We start from the raw sequence: 19711 nt of genomic DNA, 5'->3' as shown, positions 1-19711 counted from the left end.
ATCCAAACATCAGTCAAACTTTGCTCTATCTCTCTCTTTCTTCCCAGTTTTATGCTTTGCTTTTAGCTCACATCACTCCAATTCTCTGCTTCCAACTTTGCCGTTGTCCTTCCAACTACCTGCAAATTGAGGGAGAGGAGCCGCACCCATTTGCTGTCTCACACAGACCTTTGTTGCCCTTTATTTTGTTCCCCTTTGTTCACTCAGGCTATCAACTCACCAGGAAGTTAGCCTGGGTAGTCCAATAATGAGAAGGGGGTCCAGGCATCCAGCCTAATCCCCCCCCCAAACTCATAACAATACATTTAAAGCACATCCAGTGCACACTTCAAGCCCATGACTTCCCCCAAAGCATCCTGGGAACTGTAGTTTCCCACCCACAGAGCTACCATTTTCAGCCCCCACAACAAACTACAGCTTCCAGGAGTCTTTGGGGGAAGTCATGGGTGTCAGACATGTGTTGGATGTGCTTTGAATGTATGGTGTGGATCAGCCCTGAGTTTCATCTGATCTGTTACAGACTTTCAAAGGCTCCATCTCTCTGCTGAGAAAGAGAAATAAGAAGAGAAGGAAAAAGGGAAAGGTGCATGGTGGTAAGGATGACATGAGCAGGGTAACAAGGATATGTATGTCCTATGATTAGCAGTTTTTAATCAGCTATTGCCTCCTGGATTTAGTAAACATGTGCAATGGAAGTGGAACACATAGGCAATGTTCCATCCTTGAGAAGCAGGCAGAAAGTATAGATATTGCGAAGGTGTAATTGCAGGGGTGGGGAAGGCTATGGTGTTAGTCATGTGTTTGTCAGAGTTGCTCTAAAGAAGCCTTCATAAATTCAAGTTCCCTATTCCATAAATAAACAATAACTTGACTTCAAATCTTGTTGAGCTGAACCTTGCTAGTAGAAAACTCGTGGGAGCAAATAAGAAGAACTGCCAGAAAGCAAGGAGCTATCGGTGCGCATGTAGGGTAAATCAATTGCAGTCCCTTGAGAAGCCTTTAGTTGTCTGAAACATCTTGTTTTAGCTGGTATATGCAATGTTTGTTCCCCCATCCCTGTGTTCTCTTATTGTTTCACTGCTAGCAGTCTTGTGGGTTGGCAGGTAGTCCCTGGAGAACATAAATGCAATGAAATTACTGAAGGAAGTAGGCACAGTGGAGACTTGGGGTGTTTTCACACATGAGGCTAAAGCCGTGCTCATTTCAATCGATTCAAGCCTCAGCTAAGATGTGAAAAATGCTCTTGGAGGTCTGCTGAAATCTGTTTGGAAAAATTCCGAGCACAGGAAATGTGGTTAATAGAATCTATTTGGAAAATTTCTGAGCACAGGAAAGATTTTGTGTGTTTTAAAATAGTGGTTAACGAATAACCCCCTACATTCTTAAATGCTGCTTTGAAACCAGCCAAGAGCATTTATTCTGCCTGCCTCCCTCATTTTTGGCTAAGAAAAGCCCCCCTGTCAGTGCTGGGGATGACTCAAATGGAACAAAATTTACCTGCCTTAATCAAAGACTTCATGAAATATGCCTTTTACTTTATTTCAGCAGGGATTATAGGTAAACGTTTCTCATTTAAGAAATTTAATTTTAAGTGATTTTATTCTTTGTATCTCTTTTGTAACCACATTGTACATGGTTTCAGAAACTATGGTGTTAAATGGTATATACTTTGTTGAAATAAATAAATAAATAATAAAATAAATAAACCAGATGGTGCTGCTGCTGTAATGTCCTGTGCTCTGTAGTCTCTGCTTACATTTCCTGAATGGTGCTGTTTCACAGTTGACAATCCCAGGAAGTGTTTTATCTGGCCTTTTCACAGTTAGCTTCCAAGAATGTTGATTTCCATTGTATTCATCTTATACTGTTTTGCCCATTCTTCTGCCAAACCAAGAATCCCTTCAGTTATTTCTGTCATATTTCAGGGACACACAAGTCATTACACAAACAAACATACAGCCTCAACCCACATTTCTTTATATATTATGTTGTTGTTGTTGTTAATGCAGGAGTAGGATGCTCTTCCAGGGTAACATTCGCAAGCAAGCAAGCAAGCAAGCAAGCAAGCAGTATGGCCACTGAACCCCTTCCATGCCTCTCCATTCTTGGGCCACAAACAGGGTTTTTTTTCAGCCAGAACTCACAGGAACTCAGTTCCGGCATCTTTCAGGTGGGTGCCACGGCCATTATAAAAGAATAAGGAAGGCATTCATGGTGAGTTTCAGCACCTCTTTTTCTAGAAAAATAGCACTGGCCACAAACCACCTCCCCACCCCCACAGCCAATGAGCTTGGCTCAGTTTCATCCCTGTAAATGCTCCCCAGCCTTTGCATGACATCATGAAGAGACACAGGGACCCCTTGTTTCCTTCCGCCAGGAGCTGCTGAATTTGTGTGCTCTCCTTGGTGTGGTGAACTGCCAAACAGCAGGTGGCAGATTGTTGGAGAAATACCTGCAGGTTCTGGTCTGACTCTGCCCACCCAGCCTGGCCAAACGGATCATCCGGGGCAGGCAGGAAGTAGTATAAAGTGCTTCCTGTTCCAAGCTGAGCCTTGCTTGAGCCATGTGGTCTTCCTGAGCTTTGGTGTATCCCCAACTTCTGTTTTGTTCTTTGATTCTGCCTCTTGGTTTGCCTCTTGGTTCTGACTTACTCGTCATTCCTGACTCCTGGCTCAACCCATGGCTCCTAGTTTGCCTCAGACTGCTACCCACATCCCAGCCCTGATACCTTCATAGAATCTAGTTCTTCCCTCAGTGGTATCTGAACAGGAGAAGCTGGCAGGGAATGGCGCCACCATGGACCTGTGCTCTGAGCAGAAGCATTGTTGCCCCAGACCGAGATGGTGCAGGGACGTGGCAGGGCACTGGTGAGGTTGGGACAGTTTGAGTACAGCAGTGGAAATTCAGGATTGGCTTGTTGCCCATCTCTGCTCCTACACTGTCCTGATACGCAGCAGTGACACCACCATTGGGGTGCTAGATCTATAGCACCGCCCTTCTCTGCTACACAAGTCTGCACAATATGTGACACACCAACTATGTATTGTGACATGACAGGTGCTCTAAATTTCCCTGTGGTGCCAGTTTTGGGTGGGCAGAATAAATATCGAGCTCCTAGTAGGCGACTCTACATGACTGCTGAGAAACATTTGTGGGAGAGGTATGTATCTCCAAAATCTCATCCAGCAATGTCACCTGAAAAAATGTGCAAGGTTTCTCTATTGCTGTTTTGTTAACAAGAGGGATGCACAGTCTGGTGTTATAGAAAGCGGAAATAAACAGCCACATTAGGGAATGTTAAAAACAATCACTCTCTTGGAATTCAGAGGCTTATATTTCCTTCCACAGCGGGAAGGAAGTAAACTGAATTTTCAGGGACGCATACAATAAATATGGGAATTCCTCTTGAGAATACATTAGCCAAAATTAGACCAGAGGGGGAAAAAAGTTTTATCCCTTTCATCATCATTATTAACTGTAGTGACTAATATAATATAATTCTATGTTGTACAAGGTGTGTTTTTAATAGGCAGCTTTTAATTGGGAGTATGTCTAATAAATAGAAAGGAGGACATTTTAAGATCTGAAATTGATGTATGCAAGGACAAATATAATTACATTTTTATTTCTTATTTTGTTTATACTTAATATTTAATGTTTTTCCAGAATAAAACTTTACATTTTGCAACAGTATTGTTCCTTCGTGCAGGCCTGGATAGGATAGGATAGGATAGGATAGGATAGGATAGGATAGGATAGTTGTTGTTGTTGTTGTTAGGGCATATGCCCTGGACAGCAGGTTAGGGGTGGCCTTTACTGCACTTTAATCATTACTGACCCTGTGCCAGGGAATGAAAAAAAAAAGCCTTTTGATAAGAGAGGCCAAACTAGCCATGACTGTTCAATTTGATTATGACCCATTCATCTAATTTATAGACTGAGTGGGTGATTGTGGGACACCTGTTAAAGACCAGCTCCTCCACAACCTGTGTTAAATGTTCAGCCCTGAAATGTGTGATGTCAACATAGAAATAGTGCCTTTGAGCATGTGCAGAATGCCTCTTTCTTGCTGCTGAGGTAGCTGGGTTGGTTGATGGGAAAGAGATGAGCCTTCAGTAAGTCTTGACTTCGCTTTTCATCTTTTTTTTTTTTTTAAAAAAAGCACTGGAGAGGCTTGTCTTTAAAAATGACTAGCCTGGAACCTTTCTTTCCCCTGCCTTCCACCAGGGAGAGACTACAGAGCATACACCAAAGTATATTTTAAAAAAAACAAAAATCAAATTTATTTGATTGCTGAGATTTACAGGATACAGATGTTGCAGAACTTTCATATACATTGCAGGATGACAGATCAAAATGTGAAAGGAGATACAAAGGCAACTTCACCACTGGATGGAAGTTTTCACAAAATTGTTCCTTGCCGGTTTGATTAGGGTGAGACTTACTCCAAATGGCGAAGGCAGGTAGCTCGGGTCTCCAGTTGCTTTTCAACACAGCCCACTCGCACCAGCCTGCAAATGGCAAAACTATTTTTCAGGTAATCATCTTTATTTACTCCTCAGCCCTTGGACTGAATTGACCAGGTTCAGTAGGATTCTTTAATGTCTTTCTCCTTTGAAACATTTCTGCAACTTGTCAAGAATCATTTTGTTCATGTGTGTGTTCATCCTCAAAATCCCCGTTCTTTTCCATTATTCCTGACATGGCTAACTTGCTGCTGGTGCTTGGATGGTTTGTGAGTGGGAGAGGAGGAGTTGGGAACAAGCAACCTGCTATTGATATATTTTACAGATTATAAATATTCAGATAAATAGAAAGACTTTAGACCCTTGGCGTTCACAAAGAGAGGTGGTGTGTGTGTGTTGGAAGTGCAGACTTTTGCCCCCTATGGCAATTCTTTTTTTAGATCTGGAACTGCTTTCACACATCCCATTCTTGGGAGTTGAAATCTAACATTTAGAGGACCACCCGTTAGCCATTCCCTGCTGTGAGTGTCTACTCAGATGTAAGCCCTGGCGAGTTTAGTGAAATAAAAGCCTGCTTCAAAGGATTAGTGCTTCCACATCTCTAGAAAGATAAGATTTGTACAAGCCCTAACAATGGATACACAGCTGAAGTAGATTCATAGGATCAGGGATGCAAGGATTTATTTTAAACTCAATTATTGTATGCTCACAATAACGCAAGTCTCTGCCACTGCATACACACAGTAAAAAACGGGCCTCTATCTTCTAGATCTCTTCCCTGGTCTTCTAATATGGAAATATGTCAAAAATGCTTTGCAAGCTTGTCTGCAACAGATTTAAGGCTTTAGCTGAGTATCTGCACAGACATGTAGGCCCCTAAATGTGTTGTGCATTTTCAGAAAGATTAGCCTGGATTAGCTCTCAAAGATCATTTCTCAGCAGCAGCTAGAACTGCTTTTTTCCTGCCATCGATAGGGTACAGGTGGTGTTGTTTGGATATAAAAAAGAGAGTAGCAGTGCTAAAGAAATAAAACTTCTTTATTGGCATTACAACTGGGCAGTGGTTTTAAACAGATAATTGAAAAAAGACAATCGCAGGGGTAAACAAGAGTAGGTTGTTGTTTAATACCTGCACATAAAACTAATTATTCTAGTTGAAAACCACAGTACATATATTTTAAGGTGTAATGAAAAATATATTGAGCTGTATTGTGCAACCAACCCCTCTACTAATTTCAAAAGATTTTGAGTCCACGTATGGCTCAGGTGAAACAGCAAAAAGAATCCTTTATTGAAAAAGCAAATTATAAACATGTAGATCAAAGAGAAGACATAGAATCTTCTTGCATTTCAGGTTATAACACATTTTGAGCTGCATATTTTATTGGCTTCATGATAATTGTGTTTTGTTCACTGCCTTTGCCAGCAAGCACCAATAAGAACAACAGCAACAACAAACAGAGACCCATTTACCGGTATTTGCAAGAGAAATTGAAAAAATAATAAATACAGACAGTGAAGCCAAAGATCTACAAGGAAAGGCAAGAGATGCAAAATTAAAGTGTTATACTAATTCTAAACAAAAAGTAATCCTATGCTCCCTGAGACGGCAGATGGGGGCCACATAGGAAGTAGTGGAAGGGTTGCCCCACCCTCAAAGAGGGAGGCCAGCCACTGGAGAAAGCTCCTAGCATGGTGGTGGAAAGCTCCTTCTCCATTCCTCTCCTGCTAGTGGTGTTCTGCAGGTTGTGGAGCTGAAATAGAGTCTCTCACTAGGACATGACAGAGTCTATGGAACTGCAGAATCCTTTGATCCCCTCCAAACAGGGCCCAAACTATGCCAGCCTTGGAACTGTCTCAGTTCATTCCCTATGGCTTTTGGACATAGCTAAGATGGACAGGGTGTCAGGCTTCAAGACTGCTGCCACTACATGCTCCAGTGAAACAATGGGAATCAACAAAAATGCCATGCTCATGACTTCATGTTAGCTTTTCATGCCCCTTCCAAGGGTAGACCTTCTTGATTGTTGTTGACTCATACTTCAAATGGTTAGAAGTGGTTTCTGTTTCATCAGTGGCATCCTGTGTTGTTGTCAAGGCATTATGCAGACTCTTCATAACACACAGGCTGCCAAACACCATTGTTGCAGTCAACGGGGCCTAGTTCACATTTGTGGAATTCTGTCCATTGGACTGATCCAACAGGTCACTTCAGCAGCCCCTTTTCATTCAGCATTGAATCGCCAGTCTGAGCAGATGGTCAGGACAACAAAGGATGCATTCAAGCTGATTTTTTTAGGGTGACTGAGACTGTTGCCTTGCAAGTTTTCTCCTGACAGAACACATCACACCACATTCCACAACTGGAAGGAAACTTGCCGAGCTATTAAAGAACAGGAGGCTAACAACTCTGCTTGATTGTAGGGCTCTGACAATCAGCATCAGGTGCAGTCCAAAGACCTGCACATATGTTTGCCCCGGACGACCTTGTGGATGTCAGAAACTATGGCCCTTGTGCTACATGGATTCCTGCAACTGTGGCCCAAGGTATGGACTCAAAACACCAGATGGCCATGTGTTATTGACATGTAGGCAAGATGACAGGGTGCTTTCCAGATCTACCAGTTATCTCTGAATGTGTTGGGGATGCTCAAATGGAAAGAAACAGCAAGACATCGGCTACTTATAGGGTTGCCATATTTTGAAGAGCAAAAAATAGTACACGTTTGTTGACTTCTACTTTTAACTATGAATTGCTATGACAACTCTCATTTTACATACGCATGAAAAAGAGGACGTGTCCTGGAAAAGGACGTATCCTGGAAAAAGAGGATGTATGGCAACTCTAGAAGAGCTTTTGTGCCTGGACAGTGGCAAAGATTCAAATGAAGGGCTGAGCAGCATGTCAGCAGCACCAATTCACAGCTGGCATCAATCAACCCACACAACAGCTTGCTCACATTATCTTCAGGACTATGTGAGCTTAGCGGTCAGGGTGTGGTGTACGTGAAGCACTGTCTTTTTCTGCATCACAATCAATTGCCTGTTGCATGATTTTTTTACCTCCATAAACTGTTTGTATTTACACTGGTTTTGTTCATGCATTATGTGTGTGACTGGCAAACACTTCACAATTTCCCCCCAAAAGATTGCACTATGGGCCTCCACCACTGGGTGGCTTCTGCTTTCCTTCACAGTTTTTTACACAAGGTGGTATCCTTGTGTAAGCAACAGCACTCTCCCGCTGAAGGTTGGAAACAGAGGGAATGACTGGGCCATTTAATCATTCCTAGTGCAAAGAAAGGACAGAGTCACCCACTCTAGAAGGAACTGCTGTGTCTCTCTGCATGACTCACTACTCTGGGATTGCTTCTTTCTAGACAGCCCAGACCAGTGATTCACTTAGCATCACTGAGGTTTAGAAGCAAATAGCTGGTCGTCCATAGAACCAGTCCAAGATATTTTGTCAGGTTTACTGGGATCAGTTTCTTGACTATTTGCCTTCCTGATCCTTGTCTTTCTTGAACAAGAACTAGCCAGTGATACTTGGCTGCCTGGGTCTGGAGGCTAGTAGAGACCTCTTTGTGTGAGGGGTTGAGATGCAACCTTTATGAAAGCGATGGTGGTACAGTTCCTTCTCAAGACATCCTCCTCTGAACCCTAAGGTGTTTGACAACTCCTGGCTAGCAGTGAAATGGCTTTGGTCGTCCTGGTTGGTTACCTATACCGAGTGGGAGATGAGGAGAGTGCAACTCTATTCATTTTCATTTATATCTGTGGCTTTTGATACCATCAACCATGGTATCCTCCTGGAACAGCTCTTCAGATTGAGAATTGGAGGTATAAAGTTATATTGTTTCTCTTTCTATCTGCAGGACTGCTGCTAAACAGTGGCATTAAGGAATTTCTGCCTGGCCATTAGCTTCTGGCCTGGTGGATACCAGAGTTTTCCATTCTGTGCCCCACACTACTTAACATTTATATGAAAGTGGGTGTTGCTTTCTGGGGATTTGGAGAGCTATGACATCTGTATGCAGATGACAGCCAGCTCTCTTTACCGATACCACTGGCCATGTGGCTTTTTGTCTCTTTGTAGCATGACAAGTCACTGAACACTGAGATATCAGAATGAAATCTGGAACACATGTTGATTCTACATTTGAAGTCTGAATGCCAGCTAGACTACCATACCAGGTTTTTTGAAAGACGATAAAGCAAAACACAACTCAAGTCCTACCCCTCCTCCCAAGACTGGTATCAGTTTGTAAGATTGGAATGCACAGTTTGGGTTACAAGAGTGGAAACCCATCTCAACCCTTGCCTTAACACGCAGCACATCAAGAGATCTGCCCAGATATTCCAAAGGTTGAAATACTGGAAGCAAAGTTGAGATAAAGATCCAGGAAAAGGTTTTGCATATTTCTGAGAAAACCCACCTCAGTCCCCACAACAATTTCCCAGAGGGCTAGGAACAAGCAACGCCTCTGAAATGCTATGATTATGGCAAGCAATCCTAACAGCTTCAAAAATAATAAATTTGTGGGAATAGAAACTGACTTGGCAGCGGGCTTTCTAACCAGTTATTTTGAAGAATAGACAACATTTTGAACTTCAGGCTCTCTATCCTACTAATTTTAAAGCATTTGAATGAACAGTTAGGAGGACTCTTCCTTCTATCAATGTTCATTCCCACTGTTCACACGTCTTACTTGTCCTGCTTTCAGTGTGCCCATGTCACCTCTGTCTAGGCATCCATGTAGCGGAGACATTGACACACGTGCTTCCCTAGATGCTGGCACATTCTGCCTTGGTTGCTTCCAGCTGGGCTTGCGGCAATCCCTGACATATTCTGTTGGTATTCACCTGTGCAGGGGGAAGGAAACGCCTCTTTCGCACACCTAAAATCGCACTTCTAAAGCCCTCCGCTAATCTGGACTGACGCCTCCTGGTCCTGTTCTCACAAAGCAATCAGAATCTCCACCCGATTGGGGGTCCCTGCGAGAGCAGAGGATGCGGGACTAGATAGGCCTTTGGACTGATCCCGCAGGGCTCTAGTTCTGCTTTTACCCCAAAATGTGAACTGGGGGTCGGGGTGGAGGCATCCGGAGTGAGCATCAAGTCCACACCACGAAGGGTGCCCCCAACCAAACCTATCCCCACAATGATCACGAGACCTTGGCATCCCGACTCGAGGGACGGATCCGGCCGCGCAGCTGGAGGAACCCCTTTCCCCGCGGGCAGCGGGCACAACCCTCAAGTCAGCTCCGGGCTTTGGAGAGGAGGGGGGAAAGCCGAAGCGCCTCCCCGCTGCCGCTAAGCCCGGCCTCTGAGCCGCGCCTTCCTCCGGGCCTCCCTCCCTCCCCTTTCACTTGCTCTTTGCTTTCCCCTGTCACCAAGGCCTGGCAGGCGAGAGAGAAGCAGGAGGAGGAGGAGAAAGAAGGCAGCGGCGGGCGGGGAAAGGAGCGCCGCGGAGCAGGCGGGGGGAGCAGCAGAATCAAAACAAGCGAGACACGCCTTTCCCGCTCGCTCCCTCGCTCGCGCGTCTTCCCGCGGCCCGGCGGCAGGGGTGGGTGTGCATGCGGCGGGGCCGTGGAGAGCGCGCGGGAGGGCGCCTTTGCTCCTCCGCCTGACAATGGAGCTGCAATAAGCCGCGGTCGGTGGCGGAGCCCAGCAGCCGAGCAGCAGCAGCAGCAGCAACAGCGAGAGGGGAGGCAGCAGCAGCCGCCGCCACCGCCGCCTTCTCTGGCTTCCCGCTGCCGCGACCCGCTCCTCCTCCTCCTCCTCCTCCTCCCTCGGCGATGCCGAACCAGAAGAGTAGCAAGGGCAAGAAGAACAAGCGCGCCAACAGCAGCGGGGACGAGCAGGAAAATGGAGCCCTGGCGGCGGCGGGGGCGGCGGGCGGAGGAGCAGCGCTGGCCGCCGTGGTGGCGGCGGGGGGAGCCAGCGGGCCGGCGGCGGCCGCGGGCAGCGCCGGAGGCTCGGGAGGAGCGGCGGCCGCCGCGGGCTCGGCGCCGGGAGACTCCAAGAACGGTAGGCACCCGGGGAGGCCGAGAGGGGGGCGGCGAGGGCGGCCGCGCAACTTCTCCCACTCTCGCGCTCTCCCTCTTGCGCGCACCATCTCGCTCGCTTCCTTCCTGCTCCTGCGGATGGGCAGGGCGGGCAGACTCTGACTGGCGGCGCCCTAGTAGTTGCGAGGCTGTCCGGGCCTTCGATGGCGCAGCAGTCCGAGGCTGTTTAAAAAAGAAAGAAAGAAAGACCGGGGGGGGGGGGCGAGCGAAAGGAAAGCGCGGGCCGTGCTCCGAGGGCGGCCGCAAGTGCGTGCGCGGCCTGCCTGCCCGCGCTCGCTTGCAAATGCACATGGCTCCGAAGCGTGCACTGGGAGACCCTGCCTCCCTCCCTTAATTGCAAGGGTCCCTATCTCGGCCACCTTCCGCCCCTCTTTATTTTCAAAAGCTTGCGATTGACGCTTGGAACCGAAAGTAGGGTGGCCTGCCTTTTCGGCTCCCATACCCGGTGTGGCATATTGAGACACTGCTGGGCCTGAGGTGCCGGACTCACCATGAATGGATTTGAGTCATCCTCGTGCAAGTGTGTGTGTGTGAAGTCGGGAGATGCGGGGAAGTGGCCTAACATCTACTAGCATGCTGCACACGTGCGCACCCCGCTTCTGAGGCCTGCAGTTTTCGGCAGCTGGCCTTTGTTTTAACACAGCCGGAATCGTTTGGTTCTGTTGAAAGAAATGTGCAAATGCTGGGGTGCTGTTTGTTTATAAGACTGGTCGGTAGATAGTCCCGTGTCCATACGTTTAGTCCTGACTCTCTCATTATGGGTGTCCCTGCCCATCAGTATCTGTTACCTGAGGCTCCACTCATCAGTATCTGTTACCTGAGGCCCCACTCATCTGCATGCCGTGCAGCGCTCCCCTTACTTTTATTAAATATATTAGGTGCCGAGTAACTAGGTTAGACAGTGAATGCTGAATAAGCATTAGAAGGGCAGAATAGAAATTATTTGTATTAATAGGGCAGTGTAGAAATTTTTGTATAAATAAAGATCCTGTCCATGATTATCAAATGTGCATACCTAGCTGACCACTTTGAACATGCCCTCGATTCTGAGCAATTGGTGTTGATCCTCAAGCTTTAGCCAGGTTGCTGAGCCTTTTTGGCCAGCTGACCTCATTGTACCATGGTTTGAATTGCTGGGAACAAGAGATTGATTAAATAACTCCTATATATGCAGCAGGACTGATGTGTGGCCCAGCTGCCACTGTGCCATTGATCTCGCTATAGGGTACTTACCTACCACCATCTGTAATGAACAGGAACTATTGCTTTCTCTTCTCCCTGACCCTTCCCTGTAGGTCCTGGGTGGAGGGGGGTGGGAATGGTTGTGCCCATAATAATATTGCATTGTGAGTCCTTCAGGTTTGAGTGGAATGGGATGCCTATTTTGTAGGTGAATTTTCTTCTTTGGAAAGGTACTGGTGGGTGCTTGGGTTGCTTTGGTCCAAGGGTGTGTGTAAATAGAAACCGAACTATTGGACCCATGAATAAAAGTTTGGAAATTAGCGATGTAAAACTTCTGCACCTAGACATGGTTATTTGCATGCTTTAAACATTAAGAATAGGGTTGGTATTCAACGCTGGTTTTATTTAGAGTAGAGCCACTGAAATCAATGGGCATAATTAACTGCATTTCAGTGGGTCTTCTCTGAGCTGGACCAGTGTTGAATAGATCACTAGGAGTTTGAAGGAAATAGGAAGAATTTTGCTTTGCTTCTCCTGCCTGCTACAGTGATGTGCACAATAACTGCTGTCTCCAGTTATTATTAGTGCCCTTTCCAGCAAAACAAAATCAGAAAATTTGCAGTCACCAGGAGTAGCTTTTGGCACAATGCCTGCTAGTGATGAAATATAGCAATCCGATAGTTTGTGCTAAATATAGGACAGATTTGGATGAGGTTTGATAGTGCATGTGTGTAAGGATGGCTATTTTTGCATCTCAATAAGGATATGTTCCCAGACTTTGGCTCCTCTTCCTCAAGCTGGCATGTTTGGAAAAGAGTGTGTAGAGAGAGTGGGTGAGTGGGCGAGCATGAGAGGAGCAGGAGTGGGATTTGCTCCCTTTGCAACTTGTACACTATTGAAGCTTCTAAAAATTAGGGGGGTACTGTGGTCCTTTCCCCCATCTTCCACCCCCTGTCTATTGCACTACTTGGTGCACAAATCCATTTGTTTTTCAAACAGTACTTAGTTTGTTATGAAGCATCTATATCCTACAATAGTATTAGCTCTCATGTTAATAGGATTTCTTTTCTGATTTCTTTTCTTACAGTTTTTGTAGCAAAATTATATTGGGACATGGCCCAGAGGCTCCCTGGTAGTCATCAAAACACTGGTGTGATGCTTGCTGTATGCTACTGGGTTCCTGACAATTCCAGTGTTCAGATTCTACAAGGCTTGCTGTCTGTTGTAGTGGCTTAGATAAATTTGAAATGTTTAAATGGCACAGAAAGTTTCAAGAAAGAACAAACAGAAACACACCCACCCACCCACCCACCCACCCACACACCATGAATCAGAAAGCATTTCCTAAAGTTACAGTGTTTTAAAAAATAGATTGTGGTTTGGACTCGTATAAAAAGTAAATAAAAACATGTGTGCAGATTTCTCCTATCATGGTGTAGAAAAATCTCCTATTAAGTTTTTCAACAACTGGCTCAAATTTGCAGGTAAGAGGTGGAGGAAGACTGGAAGAAATTTAAGGACTATCTACAAAAATATTGCAAATTGTATGAATGTTAAGAAAGATGTAAGATTAGCAAAAACATGGCTTCAACAAACTAGTTATAAAGAATATAAATTTAAATTTAATTGGAAGACGAAAAGATAAATTTTGGATAAGTAACATTTTATGATTAAGTTTCAATAAGAGTATGTTAAACCCCAAAATTTGAGATATTAATATTGGAAAATTATACTATATGAATTAAACCAAGTTAATAATTTGCTGGTAAAATTTATGAGTTTAGAAAGCAGGAACAAGGGTTGTGAGGAAGTCCAAAGATGAGTATGAAATGTGGATATTGGAAAAGATTGTGTTATTATCTATGTATTTTATTGTTAAACTAAAATTTAATAAATATTATAAAAAAAAACAACAAATTTGCAGGTAAGAATTTCAGAGTTAAGTGTACAGTGCAGTATGAAAATAAGTATCTGATGGAAGATTAGAAGCAGGTGAATGCGAATTTTCTGGAACCCTTCAGGCCCTGATATATTTTAAGCTGAGTCCTGAGGTCAAAGAAACTGTTAACCTCTGCCTGGCATTGTATTCCTCGCTACATCATGTTCACTCACCTTGAATATTTTTTGCATTGTTAAAGCACTTGTGGGTATTCAGATCTGCTAAGATTAATGAGACTATGGGGGAATCCAGACATGCATATCAGTGGAGTACAGAACACTTGGTAACTCACAAATGAATGTGTTCACTGATGCTATTTAAAAGAGAAATCATGGTGTCTTGGATTATATGGAAGTTCTACCTGTTGTGTGTGATCACTGATCGGTCATTCACACGTGCACATTATAACGATTGTTTACCACCATCAAGTGGTGAGCATACTGTGTGAACTAGCCCTGCATTTGCCTTAGTGGTCTTCTCAGCAACAAACAGAGCCAAAGTTACTATACACTACAGCAGGCTTAATTGTAATGTGTACTATACTGTATTACACTTAACAAAAGATTGCTGTTTAGAATAGGTTTGCAATGAGCTTTGGTCCCTGTTTTATGAGCCATTAACTTGTTAAGTTATAAAAGGGAAGGTACATGTTTGTACATAATGATAAATCAAGAACCTTGGCTTAATAAACCATACTTAATATGCAGTCTATGCTCCCACTTTCCTCTTTCAGGAAAAAGAATCATGGTTTGTTTTACATTAACAACCCAAGATTTGTAAGCCAACAACAAACCTTGGGGCAAGGCTGGTCCCCCCCCCCTCCAGCTTGTTAGGGAGAAACAAACTTGGATCCCAGGTTTGGATGTAACACTAAATTATACCCTTCCTGGTTTGTTTACCCACTCATTCAAAAGAAGGGAAGTGGGAGCAATTGTGCTGCATGCATTAGCCTGCAACTCAAGTCCAGTAAGGGTTTTAAAAGCCAAGATTCTTGGTTTTTCACAGGGGTGGCAAGCCCATGGATAATATCTGGCCAGTGACCTGCTACCCCTCCAAAAATTGGCTCTCTTTTCTGTTTACTGAGCTGTAATATCTTGCAATGATGTTGCACCAGAGGGAAAAGAAGAAGAAAGAGTAAATGGAGGGCTTTCTTCCTAATGCAACAGTAAGCTGGGAGGAGAGGTTAAACTAATGGGGAGGAACAACAGTGTTGCCTGCCTGCCTGCCTTAGTGTTTGTGTGTGTCATGAGGACGTGCATGCACATGTGTGTGTACATGAATGACTGTGTGTGTATGTGTGTATATGTATGAACAAGCGTGATTGAGTGTTTGGGCTGCTTTGGCCATGGCCACGGCTGGCATATCACACTTGGAGTGTTGACAATCCTCAGTATGGCCCTCGAGCCAAAAAAAGATAGTCACCTCTGGTTCATTGTTACATACAAATGCAACCAGCATCTCATACCTCTGCACAACCCGTTTTCTATAACCTGTCACTGCTGTTGTCTTAAGCTTTTAGATCTTCATGAAATGTTCATGGCTGCTGTAGAAGTATATTGTGTTGTCAACTTCTTTTGCTAAAACCCTCTTGACTGGAGTTGAATCTCCTTTTAAAATATACATGTTGGGTAGATTTCTTTTTTAAAAAATAATGACTTTATGGATTGTCCATATGTGAGGGATGAGGAAGTCCAGATGTTCCTGGACTACAACTTCCATACCCTTGCTCACTGGTTATGCTGGCTGGGGTTGATGGGAGTTGGTGTCTGACTATATCTAGAGCAGGCTTCCTCAGCCTCGGTCTTCCAGATGTGTTGAGGCTACAATTCCCATCATCCCTGACCACTGGTCCTGCTAGCTAGGGATCATGGGAGTTGTAGGCCAAAAACATCTGGAGGGCTAAGGTTGAGGAATCCTTATCTAGAGGGTCACATAGCCCATGTCCTGCCATATATATCATACCTAGGTATATACGCAACTGCCTTATACTAAGTCAGACCAGTGATCCATCAAGCTTCAGTGTTCTCTTCATTAACTGGCAGTGGCTGTCTAGAATTTTGGACAGGGATCTTTCCAAGCCCTACCTGGAGAGGCCGAGAACTGAATCTGGGATCTTCTGCCTGCAAAGCAGATGCTCCATCACTCAGTTGCAGCCCTTGCCTTTTTTTAAAAAGCCCTTAAGTAGCCCCTACTAAAAGAAACGTGAAATTGTAGAGTAGTTGGACTCCTTTTGTTATGAAATTACGATTTCTTCTTACACCTATTCTACTGGCTGAGAGCCAATTCAAACACACAACTTTTAGCACGTAATACTGTCTTCTCAAGGCTTTCTACCAGCTCAGTATTCAGGTACTGGGTGTTTGAAAACACCCCACATCACTTTATAAGCTTCTGTATGTATAAAGGTAGCATGCCACCTTAATTTCCACATGAATTGAGGTTTTGATGTTTTTCAGGGGTGGTATAGGCACATGAGAGGGCTCTACCAGTGTCTTGGACCAATGTCTTAGACCAATTTGGAATGAATGCTAGCAGAGACTTGCTTTATTTCTTCATAGTTGTACAGAAGCTGCCATTTTTAGCTGATATTAATCAGCATTGCAAAATGTTACAAATCCCTGACAAGTACGGTTTGTTTGTTCAGCTAGTCAACAAAACAACCCCAGACCTGCAAGGTTTGCCTTATATAGGCTGCATTCAAGGTTGTCCTGAAATGCCATTCAGTGCTATCTTACAGTTCTCTGACTTAATTATTGTTACTGTTTCTCTGCTTTTGAGCAAGGGTGGAAAACATGCAGCCTTTGACCCAATTTCAAAAGTCTTCTACAAGCACTCAAATCAGATCTCCTGGTTGCTTCCTCAGCAGCCTGCTGGGCTTTAAGGAGTAGAAAGAGATGGGGTGACCTGATTCACTTTTGGTTCTGGTTCACCCACTGCTGGCTTTCGTCCTGCCCGCAGCATGTGGTCCCCAACATACTACTCCTGAAGAAAGGCAGCCATCAACAGACGAAAGGTTGCCTATTGCTGCTTCAATTCGGAGTGAAGGCTCCTGATTGTCCCTCTGCAAGTGTGGGGCTCTCACTCTTGATTGTTCCTTAGCAAGCGTGGTTTGCCTTTGGTGCTGTTAAATTGGGTGCTGAATGCAAGCTGCTTTGGTTTGCTTGGGATTGGAGCCCCCTGATGTCATATGATGTCATATGATTAACAGCTGGGCAGCCATGGAGGGTTGGCCGTGATTGCTTAGACATTGGGCCATACGTGGGCTGATGTATGAAACAGTACCTTTTGTTCCGTTCCTGTAAGTGACTGAAAAAATGTTGTATTCATTATACAGTACTTCCCAGAATTGCCTCCAGAGGCTGTTGTACTATGGGGATGGAAATGAACTTTCAAAGTTGAGTGGTGAGCCAGCAGCAGAAAATGAAAGCACAGAGCAATTCTAAATCATGGTTTGCTTGTTCATACACGAGAAGGTTCAAGCTGAGGTGGTGTTTGAGTTGAGTATATGCCGGCTTGTTGAATCCATCCACTGTACCTTGTCACTTAGAGAGAAGCAGCTCATGCAGCTTTTAATCCTTCTCTCTCAATATATGGGCAGTAAGGAACGTGCTAAGGATGCACCAAAATTCCCTGTTGCAGTTCATGCTCTGGCTGGGATGCTAAGAAGCAATATGGGTTAATTATGGGTGCGTGTGTATAAGTGCACATGCTTGCCTGTTTGCAAGGTGGAAAGACTTGGAGCCATTTCCTGCTCAAGATACAGCTATCATTGGGTCACTATCTTAGAGGAGAGGGCAGCAGAAAGTTAATGTGGATCTGAGTTGAAGATCAGAGATAAAGCAGCGCTGGTAGCAAAGCTTGTGTGGGCATCTAAGAAGTGCTTGGTTCAAATCAAAAGCTGGAAATTGGGATCTGTTCCATTCTTGGCAGTGGGACTTTTTTGTTGATAAAATGTAAAGGGGGAAAGTGTATATCTTGAGCTCTTTGGAGGAAAGGCTGGATATAAATGTAATAATAATAATAATAGATTAACCCTCCTCAACTGCATTGCCCATTTGGAGATTTTGCTGATGGGGTGTGTGTGAGGGTGTGTGCAGATGTGCGAGTGTCTGCCTATGGTTCATCTGTGTGGCAAACTTTGGTCTCAACCAACTTTTGGACCCCACCCATCACTGGCCTCCTTCTCTTGGATTGATGGCGACAATAGAATCTGACTTTCAGAATCAAAAAGGTTCCCTAACCCTGGCCTGGAAAAGAGAGGGTTTGATTTCTACCTGAAAAATGAGAGAGGCACGTGGGTGAACCAAATACTTGTCATTGACAGCAGTACTTGGTTTAACCTGAATATACCCCATTTAGAACTGTTTTCTTTTTACTGTTGTAAATGGAATACATTTGCATTCATCCTTCTTTCTATAGAAGCTTGATTGCTTTTAGAGCTCCTGTGCAAGCACTAACCTGTTTTGAGTTTTTTGAGTGATCTGATTGAAGGGGATTTGGCTAATGCAACATTTAAAAACTTGCTTGTCACTTTATAGTTACTAAAAGCTCCACTGTTGCAAGTTGTAATGTACGGTATGTGTTACCTAATTAGGCCTGTACTTATCTGCTCCTTTTACTATGTCTCTTTTAAGAGCTCGTGTACGTACTATATTTCACCTCATAGCTGTTGTACAAAGATGTAATTGCTGTTGTGGTTATAAAAGCTGAGCTGAATATTTCTCATTTCTAATCTCAAAAGTAGTGATTTGGGAGACCCTGAAAATCTATCATTTTTACCTTTAGCCTCCATGACTGGGTCGGTATTTGCAGTTTATCAGCCTTTTGCTGCCTCAGTAGCTACCCCCCTTTCACTCTCCTCATGTGATCCCACCTAATCAGATCACTGGATGTGATGATGCTACAATCCTGTGCATCCATTCAGACTTGGCTGCTTACTGCACTAAGAGCAGATCAAGTCCATTTACAGAGAGGCAAGGCTTCCTATTCAGGTCACAATCATGGATCACAGAACTAATATTTCTGCTGTCCTTTTGACACAATTCCTGAAAAAACTGCCCAAATGTGGTGTGCTTTTTTAACATTCTGATTAAAGTTTTAGCAAGACATTTGGGCACAATTCTATTACTTATATTTGAACGATTACAAACTACTTTAGAAGCAGTAGCTGGTGGTAAGAGATAAGCAAGAATCTGATCAGGCAGCTGCTGTGGTTTGGGAACAGCAGCATTCTTTGGGAAGATGGCAGTTTCGACTAAGTCTAATTTATTGAGTCATACAGTATAAACCTAACACCACAAAGGGCAGATGACAACAGTTTAAAATATCTAACATTAAAGGTACCAAGTGAAGTGAAAACAGCAATGTTCTTACCTGCACACTCGAACACACACACTTTTTATACTGTCTAATAATCTCCCTCCCCTTACGCTAGATGGGCAACTGCTACCTTTTTGCAAGCTATATCTGATCATTCAGGTATGTGGAGTGTTGCTTTGTGTAAGACTTGGTTTTTTATGAACAAAGGTGGTAAAGAGAATTCTTAGAATATTTACTTCAATCTTCAGGTCACCTATTTTGGAAGTTCTGAGATAGATTTGGGAAGTAGGAGTTCAAGACAAGAATAGTGTAATGTTAAATTCCAGAGCTCACTGCTTTCTTGTCTTCAGAGAGCTGCATGTTTTCTGAATTCCATGTTAGAAAATTGCTTCCAACATATATGCCAATCTAAAGCTATTTTTTCTGTTGAATATCACTTCATATCATCTACAAATCCTTTCAGAATAACTCTTGTAAGAAGATTGCTTGACTTACATCATCATCTAGCCTCTTGTATTGCTACTGCATAGTTGACATGTAAAATCAATCTCTATTCACCTTTCTTACAGGATGCTACAGATACATATTAGGCTTTCTTCATAATTTTGTAAGAACACATCTCTGTGTAGTTTTCTGGCCCCATTCCACCCCAGTACTTGGCAGTTTTAAGTAGATCAGATGTCAGGGCTATGTGTAAAGAAACTATGACCTTATTGTGTTCCCAGTGGTTAATGTCC

General features: G+C 44.0%; 1 protein-coding gene across 1 annotated transcript in view; it reads left to right on the top strand.

Annotated features, from left to right (window-relative positions):
• The first annotated feature begins 9854 nt into the window (after positions 1 to 9854).
• The window catches only part of HECA (hdc homolog, cell cycle regulator), a 31382-nt gene continuing 21525 nt past the window's right edge, over positions 9855 to 19711 (top strand). Inside the window, exon 1 of the mRNA XM_079970967.1 lies at positions 9855 to 10496. Within this exon, the coding sequence (XP_079827093.1) occupies positions 10265 to 10496 (232 nt within the window). The 5' untranslated portion in view covers positions 9855 to 10264. The remainder of the gene's footprint in view (positions 10497 to 19711) is intronic.

Source organism: Podarcis cretensis (assembly GCF_951804945.1).
Source record: "Podarcis cretensis genome assembly, chromosome: 3".
Taxonomy (NCBI): domain Eukaryota; kingdom Metazoa; phylum Chordata; class Lepidosauria; order Squamata; family Lacertidae; genus Podarcis; species Podarcis cretensis.
The sequence above is the reverse complement of the archived record's forward strand: the minus strand, read 5'-3'. Positions and strand labels throughout refer to the sequence as shown.